We start from the raw sequence: 23,761 nt of genomic DNA on the forward strand, positions 1-23,761 counted from the left end.
TGGTTAACAACTCTGTTGATCTCATTCTACCATAGATAGTTTTGCAGTACAAACAAAAATTGTAAAAACACTTGCTACTAAAGCACGCAGACTGAACTCTGAATACAAATATGAAGTATCTGAGTAACAGATGCCATTTTTACACAGTCGCTTTCCCAGAGCTGACCCACCCTATCAGTATCCATGCACATTTGGGGATGAAATTACTAAGGTAACTGTTTTATAAGGATTTTTTAAAGCCTTTGGTTTACAGTATAAATAATTCCCTTTAACATACTTTCTAAAGTGAGCTACCGGAAGAAGATACAAACTTACTATAGTTCACAAACAGAACAGCCACCTTCACTGTATAATTAGAACAAAGCTTACCTCTTTGGTCTTTGATGCAACTGCAGCCCACTTGGTACCCACTGATTGAAAGGTACACTGTGCCTCAAGAAAGCCATACCAGCGCTTCGTATGGACTGGAGCCTTGTTTTGCTCCAATTGTTCTTGCCATGCACTATTGCCTGTTGGGAAACAAATTTGGTTTTAAACTTGTAACCTTATAACTAGAATAGCTGGACTTCTAGTAACATTCATTTTTAAAATGCCAATGTGGATTAAAAATAGGCTGCACCATTTTCACATCTCAACCAGCTGTGAAAAAATGATACTTCTTTATCATAGATAAACTGGGTAAACACAATGCATTTACTTTAGGAGACTCTGCAATCTTTCCTAATGTCTCCAGAGGAAAAAAGATGTGAACCTCTTTGTATTTCACCTACATCCATATTAGAGCTAATTATAGAAACTAAAGCAATTGGTGATATGGCCATGGCTCCCCCATGAATACAATAGTTAAAAAAAGTTAAATGGTCAAAAAAAACACAGCAGCAGCCATTCTCCAACTGGATGTCAAACTTATGCAAAGAAAACACACAAACCGAGCAAAATTAGATTGCTCCCTCTAATAACAACAACGCAGTCTAATTAAACATTTTTGTACGAGATTTGAGGGATAATTTACACCCTGGTTAGAGTCAGGTGCAAAATGTTAGCCTAGAATATATTTTCATATCTGAGAAGAAAAAAAAACAACCCATGAAAAACTGATATTTTAATAGAAAAAGACCAAAGACACTCAAACTTATAGTGTGATGATTTATCATTAAATTTCTTAAACATCAGTTGTTATCAAGACACGTAAAACCCTTATGATTACCAGATCTTACTCTTACAAAATTCTCCTTATTAAAAATAGTTGCAGAAACTGGAGACTAAAGGGAAACAGATTTTAGCATTGTATCACATTTGCAAACCTGTGAGAACAACTGTATAATTAATACCTTTTAGTACAGCCCAGACACACAAATCTGCCAGACTCAGGGAGTTTCCAACCAAGTAGGTCCTCAGAGACAGACAGTGATTAAGCTCAAGGAGTGCTGAACCAAACTGGGCACTGGTAGATAACTTTGTCGCGCTGAATTCCAGCCAATGGTCAATCTAATTTTAAGGAGCAAAGAGGTCAACATCATATTTAACACAAAAAACCCTTTAAAGTAATAGAAATTCTTGCTGGTCAAAAAACCACATCCAAGTCTATCATTCACAGAAAGTGGGCAGTAGTATTAAATACATGGCTCTGAATATAAAATCATAGAATCACAGAAGTGCAGGACTGGAAGGGACCTCAAGAGATTATCTAGTCCAGTCTCCTGCACTAAAGGCAGGACTGCATAATATACTCCTGGGGGAATTCTGTGCCACTGTGCATGTGCAGAATTCACATGTCCTGCAGATCTTTTTTTCCTTTGCAGAAAATACATGCGCCAGAAAAGCTTTGCAGTTACAGCTTTCACCCAGCAGGGGTGCTGTGGCACCAGAACAGAGACAGCAGGCTCACCGGCCGTAGCAGTCAGCATCCAAAAGGGAGAGAGCAGAGGCTGTGTTCCTCACAGTGCCCTACCTGCAGGGCTAGGTGAGGAAGCATGGGATATGTGAGAGGGGGACAGAGAGGAGGGCACAGAAGGCTGCTTGGGGGGGGTGTCAGACTAGGGTTCAGAAGGGCTAGTGGGGGGGGAATAGACTGGAGCAGAGGCTGAATAGGAGTGGGGGTGCAGGGCCACATGGGGATGGGAAGTGCAGAGCCATATGGGGATAGGTGGCTGAGTGGGGGTGTAAGGCCACATGGGGACGGGGTTGGAGGGATGTTGAGTGACTGGGAGAGGCTAGTGGTCAGCTAGGGTCTGCAGGGGGGAGGCTCTTCAACTCCCCCCTTGCCCGCCCCCTAAAAAACAAACAACCCCAAACCTGTTCCATACTTCTCCCATACACAAAATAAACCTTCAGGTTCACTCCTACACTCTTTCCCAGCAATTACTTCCCTCTCCATCAGCTCCTCCATTACCCCTGACTTCTCCCCAAGCCTTTGTACTGCTTCTAAGGGGTGTGATAAATATTTCTGTATTGTAGTTTAAATGAATTATTACTCAAAGTTCTGTTAATATACCTAGTAAGGAATCTATTTGTCAAAAAACATTTCTTGAATCTTTTTTGTTGTCTGTATTGTCACAGACATACTTGTTGACAGGTATATTGAAATAAATTATCAAAAGAATTGTAACTGGTGTGATTATATTGTGTTACCTTGGCAAATAAAATATGCAGAATTTTAAAATATTGTGCGTAGAATTTTTAATTTTTTGGAACAGAATTCCCCCAGGAATACAAATTGTTGTTGGTAACTCCATTGACTACTATGGAATTGCTTCAGAATGACAAGTGCAATGCATAGAATCTGGCCACTGATGTCCGGCAGTCTGAGATTTTGCCTTGGTCTAAAACATGACATGACTTTCATGCTTTTGACTATGCTTTTAGATTGCACATTACAAAAAAAGCCATGATCTTCTTCAAACACTGCTGATACTTAAAGATTAATAAAGAGAATTCAAATTTTTCATGTACTGTCGTGAATCTAGAGCTGGGGTGGGCAAACTATAGCCCGTGGGCCAAGTCATTTTAAGCCTGCCTGGGGGGCAGCACCACGCGGCTCGACCACTCTCCGGCTCCAATGCACTCCAGTGGGAGCTGCAGGGGTGGTGCCTGCAGATGAGGCAGTGTGCAGAATGCCCGGCCACGCCTCCGCATAGGAGCCGGAGAAGGGACATGCCACTGCTTCTAAGAGCTGCCTGAGGTAAGCGCCGCCTGGAGTCTGCACCCCCTGAGCCTCTCCTCACACCTCCACCCCTAATTCTCCTCAATCCCAGCCTGGAGCATCCTCCTGCACCCCAAATCTCTCATCCCCAGCCCCACCCCAGAGCCCACACTCCCAGATGGAGCCTGCACCCCTTTCCGCACCCCCACCCCAGCCCTGATCCTCCTCCTGCCCTCCGAACCCCTGGATCCCATCCCAGAGCACCTTCATACACCCCAAACTCCTCATCCCTAGCACTACCCCAGAGCCCACCCCCCCAACCCCAAGTTTGTGAGCGTTCATGGCCCGCCACACAATTTCTGTTCCCCGATGTGGCCCTTGGGCCAAAAAGTTTGCCCACCCCAATCTAGAGTTATTCCTTAATGTTAAGCGACAGTATTCCTGTTCCATTTGATTCCATTCATTCTTCCTTTCTGTATATTAGTGACATTATGCACCATCCCCCATCTTTCACTTAAAAAAAAAAAAAACACACTACTTTTTCCCACTGTATTCCCAACCTCCTCCTCCTCCTCCTCTCCTACCCCCACAAAAAGTTTACTCCAAGAAGGAAATAAAAATGTCCACATTTAAAATCTATAATCAAGTAGTAAGGGCCAGATCCTCAAGTGGTATGAATAGACAACTCCACTGACTTCAATGGAGCCATGCCCATTTACATCATCTGAGGATCTGGCTCTAGCATACAAACTTGATACCTCAGTTGCAAAGTATCTCTTAAAATCCTTCTAAATCTATTCCATATGTACACTACAGTAGGAATTCTTCCAACAGCCAAGCTGACGTGGCAGGCACAGATGTCACAGGACTATAAAATTCAACTCTCTCATTTACAGTTACGTTCTAAAATATTCCCACCACAAATGCAGCTGTCTTAACATTTCTCAAAGACTAATTTTATTCTTGAAAAAAACCAATAGCTAGGAATTAAATGTACTATATCAAAGTTACAGACCTTGCAAATGTGTTTTTGAACACTTAAGTCTTGCACATATTCACAGTTCAAGTTCTATGGGTCAGGAAGTTAATTTATTTAACCACAAAAAGCTATGAACTTAAAAATTCATAAGCAACATAACGAAGCAGCACTTTTCTCTTACATGAAAAAGTAGTCAAGTATCAGAGGGTAGCCGTGTTAGTCTGGATCTGTAAAAGCAGCAAAGAATCCTGTGGCACCTTATAGACTAACAGAGGTTTTGGAGCATGAGCTTTCGTGGGTGAATACCCACTTCCTCAGATGCATGTCATGCATCTGAGGAAGTGGGTATTCACCCACGAAAGCTCATGCTCCAAAACCTCTGTTAGTCTATAAGGTGCCACAGGATTCTTTGCTGCTTTTATGAAAAAGTAGGCAATTGCCAGGGTTGAAGATTGATCTCCATAGCTTTAAAAGAATATTGTAGGGTAGGTGTGGGTCAAACCCCTAATTAACCCTACACTAACTCAGTCAGATGATTCTGTTACCACTATCAATCTCAGGCACCTAGTTTAAAATTCAACATATGGCTCTTCTGGGCTGAAGCCAGGAAAATTTCCTCCTCAATTCCACATCATACCAAGTCCTGATAACTGTAATAACTTCATTTTGTTCATGTAAATGAACAAAGATAACTAAGAAGGATCTCTTTGGGTTATGGAAACTAGATTCATCTCTAGGTTTAATTTTGAAGAAATTCTGGAAAATTTAGGACTCCAGGGGAGGAAATCCTGACAACTTGGCAAATGTCCACCCAGAGTCCCAGACCAGAATGCAGGCCGCCTGGCCACAGTGTGGAGACCGGGAATCATAAGCAATTTTTAGCCAGGAGCTCCATGAGGCAAAAAAGAAACAGTGTAGTGGTTGGTTGGGGTAAGAATTCGTGGTATCTCCACACAGGAACATATTTTATTTGTGCATAATTCACCCAGCAATTCTGATGGAGGCCACAAGCAACAGCTCTGTTAGAAAAACAAATGGTACATAGAGGAAGTGATAGTATCAAAACTGAAGAGATGGAGAGAAAAATGTACACCCTGTCAGAGACCAGCATAGTTAGGAGCCATTGTGACTAATTCTCCCATGTTTAGATCCATGGATGTGTGTAGTTGGAGGCAGTTTCACAAAAATGTAGCTTCAGCGGCCCAAGTAGTTACACCATTTTTCTATATGCGGGTCCATCATTCAAGGGTTATGTAGGTAAATCCCCAAATGAGCAAAAATGCAACCACATGAAAAAAAATCAAGTATGAATGGCTGTTTCTCACCTCAGTGTGTTCCAGAAGATTAGAACCATATAGTCCTGCGGAAGTGGCAACTCTAGCCAGATAGCGAACTATGGAATTCACATCAGTGAACACAGCATGGCTATAAAAACAGAAAATTCAAGATGAAGTAACTTATTACTAGCAGTCTGAGTGTCATTATACATAAATAGTTCTAAAGAGTCACATGAACTGCAACACATTTCTAGGTGAAACAGTGGGCATAAAGCTACTAGAACAATAAAACACCTAATCAATGGGACGTGTTATCCTCCCCTCCCAGCTGGTCACATTATAAACCACTAAGGAAACTATTAACATAGATTAAACATTTTATGGGGCGGGGGGGGGGGGAGGACAGTGAAGGGAGAGAAGGGGAGAAAAAATAATTTACTTCAACTCACAATGAAATACTAGGTAACATTCTTCCCAGCTGTCCCCCCTCCCCAAATCAGAGTGCAGAGGTACTGCCTAGTCTCAAGCACCTAAGGAGTTAAATAAAGTTTTGCTTTCCCAAGTCCCTTCCTTGGACACTTGTGCAAAGAGGACTTTAAAAAGGGCTGCTGGAGAGACAAAAGAAGAGCATCTGGATGTATGCAGTGGTCCCTGCCCAGGCTTGTCTGTTACTCATTTTGCTTCTGTCACATGGCTACATTTATAAAGATTCACTCCTGCTGAACTGACTTTAGAAACAAAAATACAGTCATAGGCAGTACTCAGTTTTTCCACCAGCTTACATCAAATTCCGACAGAATTTTGCCATTCCTACATTTGTTACCTGCTGTCCGCACTGGGAGTAGAATTGTATAAGCTAGGGGTTATTTATTTTTTATTTCTATTGCAGTAGTGCCTAGAGACCCTAACTGAATTATGGCACCATAGCATCAGGCCCTGTGTACACATGGATTGAGAAAGTCCTTCCCACAATTACAATCTAAATAGCAAAGAGGCACAGAATGATTATGTGAATTGCCCAAGCTCATGCAGCAGGTTTGTGGCTACCTTTAAACACAGTTGGCACTAGCTTGTTTGACATCCCAGCGTAGATGACTCCTCTCTCCTTCTACTGATGGGACTATTATGAAACTCCAGTACAGGGAGGCCATTTGTTTCAATGGTTTATCCTCTTCACTTACAAATCATTGGACATTGCCCAGTTTTTAGGGCTTCTTGCTTCAAAACTAACGCATTTTGATTTTAACTCTAAAGAATATTTTCATTAATATTCACAGAGCAGCTCTGGAAGTTATTATCCTCCCCTAAGAAGCATAACAATCAGCCTTTTCCTATACTCCACAATCCTGATTTCCACAATCTTGTAAATTAGTCATTTTCATTATCAAAGCTACCATTTTTTCTAAATGTGTATTAAATGATATAGGACAAAACTTTAATGTTTTATTTTACTGGTTATCAGTGCTTTAATTACCTACTGTGTTCACACTGCTGACTCAGTAATGTTTGGTATAGATTAAGACTTTTTAAAAATATATGTTGGATTATTGCCCAGATGCTTCCTCAGTTCGGAGCAGGGAGCCCAGAGGGCAGACGGGCTCTAAGCTGGAGCCCTCCACCTGCCCCAGGCTGACAGCCCAAGCTGCAAGCCTGGCTTTATCAATTTCATGGCTTCAGCATGGAGCCAAAAAATTGACAAGAATGACAGCTAACAGTCCAGGTAAGTAACCCCCAGTGTCTGCACTGACACTGCGTCACCCTAACTACATCAATCTAAGCACATTATGTCCACATGGTATGGCACTTACATCGGCGGGAGCAAGGCTGTAGTGTAGACACTGACATAAGTAAGCAGTCCTATGTCAATCTGACTCTGTAGTGTAGACCAAGCCTTAGTGAGCTTGACCTTCATTCCTTGCACGCTCCAAACTCCCACTCATGTCAGTGATAGTTTTGAGTGCCCAAAGAATATATGATTGAACCCACAGAGACAAATACCAACGGAGGAAAAGAGGCACACTGTAAGTGTCTCAGACTTCTTTGTATTTTTATATGTACTTGCAAACAGAGATCGATCTCAGAGAAGTACCTTTATACATCCTGCTATAGAGAGGTTTGTAGAAAACATGCAAAGTATTGCTGATTTGGTATTTTGGTTTCTGCTTAAGGGCACTGCAATTTTACATCTTTCTGTCTAAACTGTAGACTGGACCCAGGCTATTTAAATAATTTATAAGAAAAATAAGAGTGGTCAGATTGATTAATCCCTATAACAGTCCCCCACATATCAGAACTGAAGATTCAAATCCTGCCATCTGATCTGGAGATCTTCTTGATTTATTAGCCATAGTAACCAGTCTTTAAAACAGGTTACTGCACTGTTCAGTCTCACGAGATTTATAATATTAAAACTGACAATGAAATATCTGATTTCAAGGTTTGGTAACTCTCCCCTCCAGAACTTCTAGGCTCCAGGATTTGGAAGATCAATTTGTGCATGATCAAAAGCAAATTACAGCATCTACAAATGTGCAATAAATCCTGTTGCTATATCATACTAGGGTCAGTTTCTTAAACAGAACTTTTCAACTGAGATTGACAAGTACATATGCATGCACAATATGCTTTCTCCAACAGCATGTCTGCCTGAAATAAAAGCAGTAAAAATGTTTACTGCTGCTTTGCAACAGTCTGTAGTAACAGTCTACTTTGATTAGTAAGACTAGTGAACAGAACTCGGAACTGATATGGGGAAAGAATCCTGACATGTCCTGACCATGGTTGCAACATTTTCAAGAAACAAGAATTTGTTATTTTTTTAGAAAACAATTAATACTTTTAGGACCAGACCTCTTCAATTTCCCTTCCTTTGGAGAAAGAAACGATGATTTTAGATTGTTCTTTCCAACTGGTTGGCAGGTAGCTCTGGAAGTGTTAGCCTATCAATAGCATACAGAAGACCACCTTCATGCTGATGTTATTAGCAAAAGCAATGGGAAGGAATTCTATGGAAAATGACGAACTGATACAGCAGCAAAGCCAAAAATCCTTGAGGGAAAGGGGGGGGGGGGCAAGGATTTGTGGCAATGTTATAAACAATTACATGTCATTTGTACAAAAAGTTGCAAAACCATTCTGTGCAGTGAGAATACAACAAATATCAGTCTCTCCCCCTCAAAGAATATCACCAAACAGAAATTCACATGCCAGACTGACTACATTTTGCTACCTAAGAGAAAAACCTGGGCTCTTAAAACACTATGCAAAGTCATCAAGGTTTAATAAAATAAATATCTTATTTTCAAACTGAATCTAGCTGGTAACCTTACTCATCAAAACACTATTTTACATCTTAAGTTACCTGATACTGTTCAGCTTATTGGTTGAAAAATTAGTTATAATCAGATTTTAACTGCACTTCAAAACATTCTTCTTAAGAAAAAGCAAGCTTAAAATGCAACCTGTTCTTGAAGGAAGGAAGTTGCTAATACCAATGATTTCCTGAAAATCAAAGTCTGAGATGTCTCTCAAGTTGTGCCAAGACAAAGTAGTCCCTGCTCCTCAATGTAATGGAATCCATTTACCAAGAGCATTAGTCCAAAAACCAGTTTAGCTGATGCTTCTCAGACTACAATTACCATTTTAAGAGAGACCCATTACAGGAAATAAATTGTAAAGATGACTCTATACAGATGTACAGAGATGAAGGTTAATGCAATCCTGTCAGATGAAATGATTCCTCAAGCAAGAATAATAGGAAATAGTAGCCATTAGAAGGCTTGGAAGAATATATTTTCGCATAATTTTTACAAATATTGATGTTTATTTTAAGATTCCTTAAAATTTGTATCAATTTAAATATTCACAGTTATGAATGGGTTTTTAGCAATTTTTCTGTTTTTGTTGATTTAAATTTTCACAGTTGCAGGAAATTACAGGGGGAGAGTCAGGCAATAAGTTATTTAACAGACATAGATTCTAAAAGTGAACACTGTATATCCATTAAAACACAAATTGTCAACACTGCGTCTAAGTAAATATCCTTAAATCAAACTAAAGTTCTCAAGCAGCATTTTTCTTACTTTGCCTATCTGCGCATTTTGATTATTTATGGAAATATTTTTTCAATGTGCGTTTGAACAGTGAAATCAACCTTTACTGATAAAAACTGAATCCTTCCAACCCTAACCATAACCTGTTTGCTTGTACACATTTAAAAAAGTATTTGTTTAACATCCCATCTCTCCTGGGGGTGGGTGGAGGAAGAAATCAGAGTTTGAGTCCTGATCTGTGTCAGGAGTGCAGAGGAGGAAAAGGAAGAGCCCCCTGCTTCACACTCTAGCCAATCCTTCACCGCTGAAGAGAGGCCTCCTGCAATGCAGGGCCTTGCTGGGTGGGGACAGAGGAATATAAAGTTCCTTGAATTTTTTACATGAAATCAGAAATAAAGAAGGTTACTACATGGGTGCAGAAATAAATTCAGGTAATTTCAAGTTTATTATTCCCACATGTGATGCACTGTGTGGGTAAATCCATTATCCAAATATCAAAAAGTTAGTTAATAGCTGGTCATGGTTGCTTAAGGAGAACATCCATGCATACAAATGCTTAGGATAGAAGAAATTTTTTTTTCCCCGAAGTTGTACAGAATTCCCTCCCCAATAACATTGTTATGCACACTAGTGTGTAGGAGAGTAATTCTGAAGGACAGATACATGCAGAAAGTCAAGTGAACATATTTATTTTGTAATTATGTACAAATGAGAAAAATAAGAAAAAAAATAGAGGCCCAACTTCAATATATACCCCAAATTAAGAAACACAGTAAAAGAACTAAAAAAGAGCCACTGTGGCTTAACAACCATGTAAAAGAAGCAGTGAGAGGTAAAAAGACTTCCTTTAAGAAGTGGAAGTCAAATCCTAGCGAGGCAAATAGAAAGGAACATAAACACTGCCAAATTAAGTGCAACAGGGTAATAAGAAAAGCCAAAGAGGAGTTTGAAGAACAGCTAGTCAAAAACCCCAAGGGTGGTAATAAAATGTTTTTTAAGTACATCAGAAGAAGGAAGCCTGCTAAACAACCAGTGGGGCCCCTTGATGATCGAGATACAAAAAGAGCCCTTGAAGACAATAAAGTCATTGTGGAGAAACTAAATGAATTCTTTGCTTCAGTCTTCATGGCTGAGGATGTTAGGGAGATTCCCAAACTTGAGCTGGCTTTTTTAGGGGAGAAATCTGAGTAACTGTCACAGACTGGAGTGTCACTAGAGGAGGTTTTGGAATTAACTGATAAACTCAACATTAACAAGTCACTGGGAACAGATGGCATTCACCCAAGAGTTCTGAAAACTCAAATGTGAAGTTGCAGAACTATTATCTAAGGTTTGCAACCTGTCCTTTAAATCGGCTTCTGTACCCAATGACTGGAAGTTAGCTAATGTAACACCAATATTTAAAAAGGGCTCTAGAGGTGATCCCAGCAATTACAGACCAATAAGTCTAACATCGGTACCGGGCAAATTAGTCGAAACAATAGTTAATAAAATTGTCAGACACAGAAAAATAAACTGTTGAGCAATAGTCAGTTTCTGTAAAGGGAAATCGCATCTTACTAATCTATTAGAGTTCTTTGAAGGAGTCAACAAACGTGGACAAGGGGGATCCAGTGGACATAGTGTTCTTAGATTTCCAGAAAGCCTTTGACAAGGTCCCTCACCAAAGGCTCTTATGTAAATTAAGCTGTCATGGGATAAAAGGGAAGGTCCTTTCATGGACTGAGAACTGGTTAAAAGGCAGGGAACAAAGGATAGGAATTAATGGTAAATTCTCAGAATGGAGACTAGTGGTGTTCCCCAAGGGTCAGTCCTAGGACCAATCCTATTCAATTTATTCATAAATGATCTGGAGAAAGGGGTAAAAAGTGAGGTGGCAAAGTCTGCAGATGATACTGAACTACTCAAGATAGTTAAGACCAAAGCAGATTGTGAAGAACTTCAAAAAGATCTCACAAAATTAAGTGATTGGGCAAAAAAAGGGCAAATGAAATTTCATGTGGATAAATGTAAAGTAATGCACATTGGAAAAAATAACCCCAACTACACATACAATACGATGGGGGCTAATTTAGCTACAACAAGTCACGAAAAAGATCTTGGAGTCATCGTGGATAGTTCTCTGAAGATGTCCACGCAGTGCGCAGAGGCGGTCAAAAAAGCAAACAGGATGTTAGGAATCATTAAAAAGGAGATAGAGAATAAGACTGAGAATATATTATTGTCCTAATATAAATCCATGGTACGCCCACATCTCGAACACTGCGTACAGATGTGGTCTCCTCACCTCAAAAAAGATATACTGGCACTAGAAAAGGTTCAGAAAAGGGCAATTAAAATGATTAGGGGTTTGGAGAGGGTCCCATAAGAGGGCAGATTAAAGAGGCTAGGCCTCTTCAGCTTGGAAAAGAGGAGACTAAGGGGGGATATGATAGAGGTATATAAAATCATGAGTGATGTGCAGAAAGTGAATAAGGAAAAGTTATTTACTTATTCCCATAATACAAGAACTAGGGTCACCAAATGAAATTAAGAGGCAGCAGGTTTAAAACAAATACAAGGAAGTTGTTCTTCGCACAGTCAACTTGTGGAACTCCTTGCCTGAGGAGGTTGTGAAGGCTAGGACTATAACAGCGTTTAAAAGAGAACCGGATAAATTCATGGTGGTAAAGTCCATAAAAGGCTATTAGCCAGGATGGCTAAGAAATGGTGTCCCTAGCCTTTGTTTGTCAGAGGATGGAGATGGATGGCAGGAGAGAGATCACTTGATCATTGCCTGTTAGGTTCATTTCCTCTGGGGCACCTGGCATTGGCCACTGTCGGTTGACAGATACTCGGCTAGATGGACCTTTTGTCTGACCCGGTACAGTCGTTCTTATGTTCTTAAAAGTAAGAGGGGAAAATACCGTATATGGTTGAAAAGACCAGCCTCTGAGTAAGTGTGCATGCTGATGTTATTAGCAAAAGTGTCAGGCAGCGGCACAGACAGCTGCAGCGGCACAGCAGCCAGCAAACAGAGCTGTAAACGGGAGTTTCAGAGGGAGTTTACAGGGGGAGGTTGCGGGGGAGACTAAGACAGAGGAACTGACAGGCTAGTTAAGGGATTGGGTGGTGGTCTGGTGCCTGCTGGGGGTTTGTGTTGTGTTGTGTTCCGTGGACTACCAGGCTTTAGGTGGGAAGGCTATGACTGATACAGAGGTAGCAGTGAAAGACACAATGAGGATGACTGGATGTGGAAACTGTGGCATGTACATGATCCTGGAGGGGGTACCTGAAAAGAGTTTTGTCTGCATGAAGTGCCGCCTGATAGAGCTGATGGAAGAAAAGATCCGAGGACTGGAGATGCAGGTGGAAACTCTGGTTAAGTTTAGAAGGGGCTTTGAGCAGATGATGGCACACAGACATGAGGGGGCTGAAGGGATAAGCTCAGATGTGCAGATGGAAGCAGGACCAAAGAATTCAGAGGACAGACTGCTGGGTGAGGAACGTGGACAGTGGAAGCATGTGACTAAGAACCAGGCAGAGGAAAAGACGGGCCAGTGAAGGAGAAATAGAACTCGGGAACAGGTTTGCAGAGTTGGAAAATGAAGAAGGGGCACAGCAGGTGGTCGCTGAAGGAGAGAGGGCAAGGAAAAAGAGAAGAGCCGATAGTCCTACAAGAGAAGGGGAGGAGTCAATGGAGGCAACACCAAATATAAGCCCCAGGAGGATTGCAAGGGTGAATAGAAATCGAAAGGACTTGCAGCCAGTGGGTGCAGGGGATAGACCACAGAATCACACTGTCACCAGGAAAAGGCAGGTCTACGTGATTGGAGACTCCTTACTGAGAAGAACAGACAGGCCTGTGACTAGAGCTGATCGGGAGAACAGAAGGGTGCGCTGTCTGCCGGGTGCTAAGATACAGGATGTGGACCTGAGGCTGAAAAGGATCCTAGCGGGAGCGGGAAAGAATCCGTTGATTGTCCTTCATGTGGGAATGAATGATACGGCTAGATACTCTCTGGAATGTATCAAGGGAGACTATGCCAGACTGGGGAAGACGCTTAAGGAAATCGAGGCTCAGGTGATCTTCAGTGGGATTCTGCCGGTTCCTAGAGAACGGCAACAAAGGTGTGACAAGATTATGGCGATCAACAGATGGCTCAGGCAGTGGTGCTATAAGGAGGGCTTTGGGATGTACGGCCATTGGGAAGCATTTACGGATAGAAGACTGTTCTCTCGGAATGGACTTCACCTGAGTAAGGAGGGAAATAGACTTCTAGGATGGAGGCTCGCCGAACTGATTAAGAGAGCTTTAAACTATGAATTTAGGGAACATGGTTGGGAGATGTCCAGGAGATCTCCACGCCGGAATTTAACCTTGAGAGGGAAGTAAACAAAGTAAGAGATACTTACAGACAGAAGAATGGCATAAGGAGGAAGGGTAGTGTAGACAGCAGACTAACAGGTGATGCTGGTGGTAGAATGTCTGTGCCTAACAGGGTAAAGAATGTCAGTGAAGCCAAACGGCAAAAATTAAGATGTCTGTACACTAATGCGAGGAGCCTAGGGAACAAAATGGAGGAACTAGAGCTATTGGTGCAGGAAGTGAAACAGGATATTATAGGGATAACAGAAACATGGTGGAATAGTAGTCACGACTGGAGTACAGGTATTGAAGGCTATGTGCTGTTTAGGAAAGATAGAAATAAAGGCAAAGGTGGTGGAATAGCATTGTACATCAATGAGGAGGTTAACTGTAAAGAAATAAGAAGTGATGGAATGGACAAGACAGAGTCTGTCTGGGCAAAAATCACACTGGGAAAGAAAGCTACTAGAGCCTCCCCTGAGATAGTGCTTGGGGTGTGCTACAGACTGCCGGGATCTGATTTGGATATGGATAGAGACCTCTTTAATGTTTTTAAGGAAGTAAACACTAATGGGAAATGTGTGATCATGGGAGACTTTAACTTCCCAGATATGGACTGGAGGACAAGTGCTAGCAAGAATAATAGGGCTCAGATTTTTCTGGATGTGATAGCAGATGGATTTCTTCACCAAGCAGCTGAAGAACCAACAAGAGGGGATGCCATTTTAGATTTGGTTTTGGTGAGTAGTGAGGACCTCATAGAAGGAATGGTTGTAGGGGACAACCTTGGTTCGAGTGATCATGAGCTAATTCAGTTCAAACTAGATGGAAGGATAAACAAAAATAGATCTGGGACTAGGGTTTTTGACTTCTCAAGGGCTAACTTTAAAGAATAAAGGAAATTAGTTAGGGAAGTGGATTGGACTGAAGACCTTGTGGATCTAAATGCAGAGGAGGCGTGGAATTACTTTAAGTCACAGCTGCAGAAACTATTGGAAGCCTGCATCCCAACAAAGGTGAAAAAAACCATAGGCAGGAGTTGTAGACCAAGCTGGATGAGCAAGCTTCTCAGAGAGGTGATTAAGAAAAAGCAGAAAGCCTACAAGGAGTGGAAGAAGGGTGGGATTAGCAAGGAAAGCTACCTTAGTGAGGTCAGAAACGTAGGGATGAAGTGAGAAAGGCTAAAAGCCAAGTAGAGTTGGACCTTGCAAAGGGAATTAAAACCAATAGTAAAAGGTTCTATAGCCATATAAATAAGAAGAAAACAAAGAAAGAAAAAGTGGGACCGCTAAACACTGAGGATGGAAAGGAGGTTAAGGATAACTTAGGCATGGCCCAATATCTAAATAAGTACTTTGCTCAGTCTTTAATAAGGCTAATGAGGAGCTTAGGGATAATGGAAGGATGACAAACGGGAATGAGGATATGGAGGTGGATATTACCACATCTGAGGAAGAAGCCAAACTTGAACAGCTTAATGGGACAAAATCGGAGGGCCCAGACAATCTTCATCCAAGAATATTAAAGGAACTGGCGCATGAAATTGCAAGCCCATTAGCAAGAATTTTTAATGAATCGGTAAACTCAGGAGTTGGACCGTACGACTGGAGAATTGCTAACATAGTTCCTATCTTTAAGAAAGGGAAAAAAAGTGATCCAAGTAACTATAGGCCAGTTTGACATCTGTAGTATGTAAGGTCTTGGAAAAAATTTTGAAGAAAAAAGTAGTTAAGGACATTGAGGTCAATGGTAATTGGGACAAATTACAACATGGTTTTACTAAAGGTAGATCGTGCCAAACCAACTTGAACTCCTTCTTTGAGAAGGTGACAGATTATTTAGACAAAGGAAACGCAGTAGACCTAATTTATCTCGATTTCAGTAAGGCATTTGACACGGTTCCACATGGGGAATTATTAGTTCAATTGGAAAAGATGGGGATCAATATGAAAATTGAAAGGTGGCTAAGGAACTGGTTAAAGGGGAGACTCCAACGGGTCGTACTGAAGGGCGAACTGTCAGGCTGGAAGGAGGTTAATAGTGGAGTTCCTCAAGGATCAGTTTTGGAACGAATCTTATTTAACCTTTTTATTACTGACCTTGGCATAAAAAGCGGGAATGTGCTAATAAAGTTTGCGGATGACACAAAGCTGAGGGATATTGCTAACACAGAGAAGGACCGGGATATCATACAGGAAGATCTGGATGACCTTGTAAACTGGAGTAATAGTAATAGGATGAAATTTAATAGTGAGAAGTGCAAGGTCATGCATTTAGGGATTAATAATAAGAATTTTAGATATACATTGGGGACGCATCAGTTGGAAGCAACAGAGGAGGAGAAGGATGTTGGAGTATTGGTTGATCACAGCATGACTATGAGCCGCCAATGTGATATGGCCGTGAAAAAAGCTAATGCGCTTTTAAGATGCATCAGGCGAGGTATTTCCAACAAAGATAAGAAGGTGTTAGTACCGTTATATAAGGCACTGGTAAGACCCCACCTGGAATATAGTGTGCAGTTCTGGTCTCCCATGTTTAAGAAGGATGAATTCAAACTGGAACAGGTTCAGAGATGGGCTACTAGGATGATCCGAGGAATGGAAAACCGGTCATATGAAAGGAGACTCAAAGAGCTTGGCTTGTTTAGTCTAGCCAAAAGAAGGCTGAGGGGGGATATGCTTGCTCTTTATAAATATATCAGAGGGATTAATATTAGGGAGGGAGAGGAATTATTTAAGCTTAGTACCAATGTAGACACAAGAACAAATGGGTATAAACTGGACACTAGGAAGTTTAGACTTGAAATTAGACGAAGGTTTCTAACCATTAGAGGAGTGAAGCTCTGGAACAGCCTTCCAAGGGGAGTAATGGGGGCAAAAGACATATCTGGCTTTAAGACTAAGCTTGATAAGTTTATGGAAGGGATGGTATGATGGAATAGCTTAATTTTGGCAATTGATCTTTGATTATCGGCAGGTAAGTATGCCCAGTGGTCGGTGTTGGGATGTTGGATGGGATGGGATCTGAGTTACTGCAGAGAATTCTTTCCTGAGTGCTGGCTGGTGAGTCTTGCCCATATGCTCAGGGTTTAGCTGATCGCCATATTTGGGGTCGGGAAGGAATTTTCCTCCAGGGCAGATTGGCAGAGACCCTGGAGTTTTTCGCCTTCCTCTGCAGCGTGGGGCACGGGTCACTTGCTGGTGGATTCTCTGCAGCTTGAGGTCTTCAAACCACAATTTGAAGACTTCAATAACTCGGACATAGGTTAGGGATTTGTTATAGAAGTGGATGGGTAGGGTTCTGTGGCCTGCTTTGTGCAGGAGGTCAGACTAGATGACCACATTGGTCCCTTCTGACCCTAAAGTCTATGAGACTTCAAAAATGCATAGCAAAGGATTGAAAAGAATTGCCACACAATTTCATCATGCATTATGGTATAATAGTCAAAATGAGAATTACTATGTGTTGTATAATTATTTATAATTTTAGTTTACAGTTGATTTTTAGAAGATAAATACAACAAACTGAAAAGCTTAATTAGTGGCCACCTCTAAAGCCTTAGGTTTAAATTACTTGTTCAGTGTGACACAGGAAGTCAGAGGTACAGAAAGATCCCTCTCTTTTCAGGTCCAAGGCCAGTTCTTTAAGCACAAGACCATCCTATAGAACATGCACTATGCAATCACTGTAACTGAAGGCTTTATCACTCATCTGTTTGTCTCAGTTGTTCTTGGTAGAGGTTGGTATTGATGAACAGCCCCTTTGTAAAGATCCTTTAAGGCAAAAAAACCTGATAACTTAACTATGGTGCCACTCTAGTGCGTCCATAATTTCATGCCTACATATGGCATATTTCCTCAACCATCAGATAACCTGCATTTATGTTGCACCTTTGACCTCAGATGCACTCTGGTCTAGAGTCTCCACTGAAGCACCTCAAACTTCCAGTCAGCAGTTTGCCACAGCTGCACTAATATGATCAGATAAAAATAAGGACTGAAAATTTAACCTCAGCATAGTAAGTAATGGATTAGTGACAGTTTTTAAGTCCAATATCGTGTTAACTTTTAAAACCAGAAGCATGCTTGTCCCACGGGAGACCTGCATGTCCCAGATTTCTACAGGTACAATTGTCCATGATGTACACAGAGAAGATGGTGCAGCTCGACTTAAGTCAATGGAGTTGTGTCTGCAGGACACTTAGCTTTGTGTTTCTACCCTTGGCGGGTCATGAGGTATTAATTCTTAAAATCCTTAACTTTACAATTTAAAGGAAACCAGTTTGAAAAATATTTAGAACTTATTGGTATCATTTTTTCCTGTTACTCCAAGAAAACAAAAATAGCATATGGTTTAAAAGGGGAAATAGCTAAAATAGCTTCTTTCTAGAAGATGTGGCATAAACAAAATATGGGATGACATGCTTTCGAGTTAACTGGCACTTTTTTGGGATGACACTGTGGCTTCCCTTATGTGTGATGTGGTCAACTCAAACTAATACCAATAAAATCCTTGATCCACCATCACATGCACACACACACACGCTCATACTGTATATACATTTATACAGACACTTGTTTATCACAAGATGGCTGCCACCATGAGAATCCACAGCACATGGAGGAGGTGAATGCTTTAGATAATGAAGTGACAGGCACCACATAAGGAGCTAGAGTGCATAGACTAATTATTATTTAAAGTATGTGTACATCACAAGCAGCAGAGGTCGCTCGACTTTTCTTTAATGTTTTCCCACTCTCTAATTTTTCCATTAGAAGATGAAAACTATTTAAAAAAAAGTAAAAATTGCAACTGTTTGCAAAAAATACACAGTGCAATAATTTTAGTACTGTTTTTTCTCTCCCTGCAAAAGATTACTGTCATCATCACATCAATTTTAAAAAATGCTGACCCAATGCTGATAAGAGATGCAAAGTCACTTACTCAGATACACGGAGGATGGTCTCTTTGCCTTCTTCAACCAAAATTTTGACATCATTTTTCACATGCTCTACAGTTAGCAAAGCTCCTAAAAAACAAACAGATGATAAAATATGGCTGATCTTTCTCCTAAGTAAAGACTATTTCATAGATTACAATTAAATTTTTGTATTCACACACACCGTGTGTCTTAACTGGTGCCTTCTGACTGAAAGGCACAGAGGGCGATGGGAAGGAATCAATGTTTTAGTCTAGAAACAGGCAGTTTTTTCCTGGCAGTCCTTATGGTCTAGGAGGAAGGGATAAAAGCTGGTGTACAGTAATCTGCAGTGATCTCAGAACAGGATGGTTTTAATGTTATTTTGCTTCCCAAGGATACTTTGAAAAATTCATCCTATCCCACATCAACCTAGAGAAGAAACTCGCTCAAATTGTTTGACATGAATATTGCTGTCATCTACTCCTCAGCAGAGGCCTGCCACATGCTCTTCGTTAGAGGCCTAAAGCAGCATTAGCATCTAAACACATCACTTAAAAATAGTCATGACCTAAATGCCACTAAAGAGACTATACTCTGGAGAAAAAACATCCTGGACAAATGCCTTCACACAGTAAGGCTGTGTGCCACATCAACATTTTAAGTCTGTCAATACTGTGCACCTCAGCCACTGCCACTGGGGGCATATGGAAAGGAGAGACAAAAGGTCAGGTTCATTTTTTTTAAAGCAGATTTAATGCTTGTGAAAGGATTAACCACCCTAAAGACTGAAATCATCTTTTTATCCATAGGAGTACAAAAAGCATCCACACAATGTACTGTCAATGTACGTGGGGCCTGACTGTCTGGCGACGATGCCCTTGGCCTCTCCTCTCTAAGAGACCCCTGTGTGAAGTCAACAGGCCTCCACACATGCACAAGGGGCAGCCTGTGCAGATCCAATTACAGGATCAGAGCCTTACACTGTAAAGCCCATTACACTCTTCGTTATGCACTCCACTTTGTCTGTATTTTATGTTACAAAAGGTAGTATTAATAAATTTGCCTCAACAGAGCACTAGGAGCAAGGAACTCCCAAACTGTGATCTCAGTTGTCAGACTCCCTCTCTGGCACTAAGCTTGACACTTAATGACCCTCATCTCAGTTCTCCATCTGTAAAAATGGGGTACTATCACTTGCAGTATCCTTGTGAGAGAGGCAAGAATTAATGTTTGCACAATGCTTTGAAGATGAAAAGAACTACGTAGGTGCTGAACTCTGTAATTAACGTAAATTACATTCATAGTTAGTACTCTTTCCCCCTACTTCACAAGAGCAATTATTAATATGAACTAGGAAAAAGTTAGGATAAAAAAGTGCTTGATTTTTTTAGAAAACAATTATTTTTCCTTAAATAAAAATGTTACATTTGTAATGTTCACTGTGTTTCAATGTTATCCATAAGGGCTCGTCTATACTTAAAATGCTGCAGCAGCGCTGCAGCACTTCAGCATACACAATACCTATGCCAATGGGAGGGGTTCTCCTGTCAGCATAGATAATTCACTTCTCTAGGAGGCAGTACCAAGCTCTGTCCACATAAGGGGTTAGGTCAATTTAACTTAGTCACTCTGGGGTATGGATTTTTCACACCCGAGTGATGTAGTTACACTGATCTAATTTCCCAGTGTACACCAGGCCTAAGAATCCTTTAATCTAAAATCCATGCTCTAAGTACAACTCAGTAAGAGCTGTCAAATACAAATTAAGTCTTCAACTAATTACAATTTTGTATGATGTCTTTCATAATAATAACACCACCACCTAACTCTTCATAGCAGTGGTTTTCAACTTTTTTGTATTTGGGAATCCCTAAAAAATGTCAAATGGCAGTGCAGACCCCTTTGGAAATCTTAGACATGTCTGCAGACCCCCAGGGGTCCATGGACCACATGCTGAAAACCACTGTTTTAGAGCACTTTTCACCAGCACATCTCAATGTGCTTTACAAAAGAGATCAGCATCATTATCCCCATTTTGCATATGTGGAAACTGAAGCACAGAGAGGTGATGCAACATGCCCAAGGTCACTCAGCAGGCCTGAGGCAGAACCAAGAATAGAACTCAGCTCTCCTGTGCAACTACTCTACCTACTAGACCACATTGCCTCTCTTATCAGATGTTATTAGAAAATGCTTAGTAGAGTGAAAGTTTTTAAAATTTAAATTTTATTCCACAGGATATTGTTTAAATATACAGCCATGTATATTTTAAATCATCTCATACAAACTGCATCCCAAAATGCTTTCTAGAGTTGAAAAATGCAATTTACAAAAGCATAAAGAAAGAAAAATTAAGGCACAGAGGCAAGGCAAGAATGCATCTTCAGCAATGATTTGCAATGAGATGGAGAATCAGTGTAGCAGAAGAGTGAAAGGCTGTTTCCAGATAGCAGCAGTTGCAGAGAAGGTTTTTTCACCCACATGGTAGGACAGTGTATAGCACTAGTGACTAACCTTTTTTGTCTGGTGGGCACCAGATGACGAGCCACGGAGGACCGTGGCGGCGGATGACCGTCCACCGAAATGTCACCGACAAGCAGCATCATCCCGAGGCGTTGCCGCTGAAATACCACCGAAAATCAGCGGCATTTTGGCAGCAACGCCTCTGGATGACGCAGCTTGTCGGAAGCATTTGGCGCATGTTCGTTCACCGGCCAATGCGTGGGCACACTTAGTCCACGGGCATCGCATTGGGGACCCCTGGTGTATAGGGACGAAGAAAAGCATTGGCTACATGAGTAACTGGAGCAGGAAAGAGAGCAAAGAGAATGTGCCATCCAATGTTGAACTAGATCTTGAAGTGAAAAGCCACTAGAGAGAGAATGTGGATGAGGTAATATCTTTTACTGGACCCACTTCTGTCAGCAAGAAAGATAAGCTTTCAAGCTTATACAGGGCTCTTCTTCAGGTCTGGGAAAAGTTCTCAGTGTCATTACCAAATACAAGATGGAATGGATTGCTGAGTACATCTACCAAACCTGAAGAAGAGCTCTCTGTAAGCTCCAAAGCTTGTCTCTCTCACCAACAGAATTTGATCCAACACAAGATATTACCTCACTCACCTTGTCGCTCTAATATGCTGGGACCAACACAGCTACACTACCACTGTACACAGGAATCCATTAGATATCCAATGAATTTTGCAAAAGCAGTCTCTACTTTTGCACATACAATTATATGTATATAGAAAAAGGCATCTGTGTATGAAACAATTAGCCAATAAATCAAAAATTTGGTCTACAACCTGTGAAGTAACTTAAGAAACTCAATTATAAATAGAACCTCTAAGTAAGTCACTAAAAGCATCAACATCTCCATTAAACATTAAAAACAGCAACAGAGCCAGCAGTCTATTGGAGAGAAGCCACCTCAAGAAAGGTTCAGCACTGCAATAGCCAGGTTGTTGCAAGTCAGGGATGAGATACATTAGCGAAAGTGGGGGAAGCATCTCCCTAGCTCATTATGGTTGTGCCTGCATTTAGTCTGTCCTTCTCTGTTATCCATAAAATGCTACATTTGAACAAGACCATAATTTGCTCCCGGTTTATTTTCTCAGGTCGCTGTTTACCATATCCAGCTTTCTGTTACTACAAGGCTACGCAGGGCAAGCCATGCAGATGACGTGTCGTTTCAGAAAGCTTGTAGTATTTCTGTCACTTTCTCCGCAGGCAGGTGACAAGACCCTCTTACCATGCTGAGCCCCCAGTGACAGAGCAAAAACCTCTTCAGCGCCGTGCCCCGAACAGGGCAGACCTGAGCCGCTGGGGGGAACACCCTGAGGGCAGCTTTGGCCGAAGGATCCTGCGTGCCAAAGAGACATCAGCAGCCCCCACCCCTCTCTCCCCGGCCCCCAGATCAGCCCCGCTCCGCGAGTGCGGGGGGAGCCAGGCACAGGGGCTCAGCCCGGGCAGAATGAATCAGGCGGGGGGGGGGGAGGGGCTGAGCCCCACGGCGCCCAGGAACCACCTAGCTCCGCAGACCCCAAGGGTCAGGCTGCCTCCCCCACTCCCGCCCGCCCGTCTGTCTCCCCGCCCCCGCACGGCCGCGAGGATGAATGGAGGAGCCTGCGCCCAGCGCCGCATGATGCAACACAGCAGCAACCCGGCGGGTGCGGCACCGGGTCAGGGCCAGGCCGGGCCGCGCTTACCGAGCGGGGGAACCTCCGCGTTCACCGTCAGGCTCAGCGACATCGCTGCGCTACCCCCACGACCGGCTCCCTGGACAGCCAGAAAAGGAAGTGGGGGGGGCCAGGACGCGCCGAAGCTCAGCGAAGCTGAAACGACTCCGCCCCCTTCCAGGGCCGCCCTATTCCTGCAGGAGCTGCTGCCACGAGGCTGGGCACCGCCTCCCTTCGTCACTTCCGGCGACGGGGAACGACTCGGCCGCACACCTCTGGTTGGTGTTACATCCATAAGGTCCCCCGCGGAAACTGGTTCACAGGGAGGGAGGGGTTCTTCGCTCCTCCGAGGGGCCTGGGGGCGGCGCTGCTCGCCCAAGTTTGTCCTCGTGCCTGTGTCTACGCGGCGAATTCCCCCTCCTTGTAGTGAATCCTCCACGCTCCGCCAGGCGGAAGCGAGGCCCAGCGTTGCCATCGCTACGCCTGGATTTCTCAAGAGCCGGAGAGCCGTTGCTATGGCAATGTACGTTCCCAGGGAGCAGGCCAGGGCCTAGGCCGCAGCATACAGTGGCCCTGCCCGGGGAGGCGTCTCGGCCTCTCGCCACAGCTGTGACCTGGCCTGGAGCTGACCGGGGCCGGAAAAAGAAGGCTGGAGCCTTTCGGGGAGTAGGGACGCATTTTTTAGTCTTTCTGGGCAAGCGGAGCCCCGTGGGAGGTGAGAGCGTCGCCAACACGGGACTCCAGGAGCTGGCGCTTTATGAAACGTGGTGTCAGACTCGTCCCCAGGCAGAAATTTGCCTCACGTCTGGGGGTTGAGCTGCTGCCATTGGTTTAAATATAAAAATGAAAGTAAATTTTCCTT

General features: G+C 42.5%; 1 protein-coding gene across 1 annotated transcript in view; it reads right to left on the reverse strand.

The window, feature by feature from the left end:
• The window catches only part of EPRS1 (glutamyl-prolyl-tRNA synthetase 1), a 65,643-nt gene extending 42,543 nt beyond the window's left edge, over window positions 1-23,100 (reverse strand). Inside the window, 5 exon segments of the mRNA XM_050948420.1 lie at window positions 370-509; window positions 1,332-1,488; window positions 5,447-5,546; window positions 18,746-18,830; window positions 22,930-23,100. Of these exon segments, the coding sequence (XP_050804377.1) occupies window positions 370-509; window positions 1,332-1,488; window positions 5,447-5,546; window positions 18,746-18,830; window positions 22,930-22,972 (525 nt within the window). The 5' untranslated portion in view covers window positions 22,973-23,100.
• Between the last annotated feature and the right edge of the window lie 661 nt (window positions 23,101-23,761).

The sequence above is a fragment of the Gopherus flavomarginatus genome, chromosome 4, assembly GCF_025201925.1.
Source record: "Gopherus flavomarginatus isolate rGopFla2 chromosome 4, rGopFla2.mat.asm, whole genome shotgun sequence".
Lineage (NCBI taxonomy): Eukaryota > Metazoa > Chordata > Testudines > Testudinidae > Gopherus > Gopherus flavomarginatus.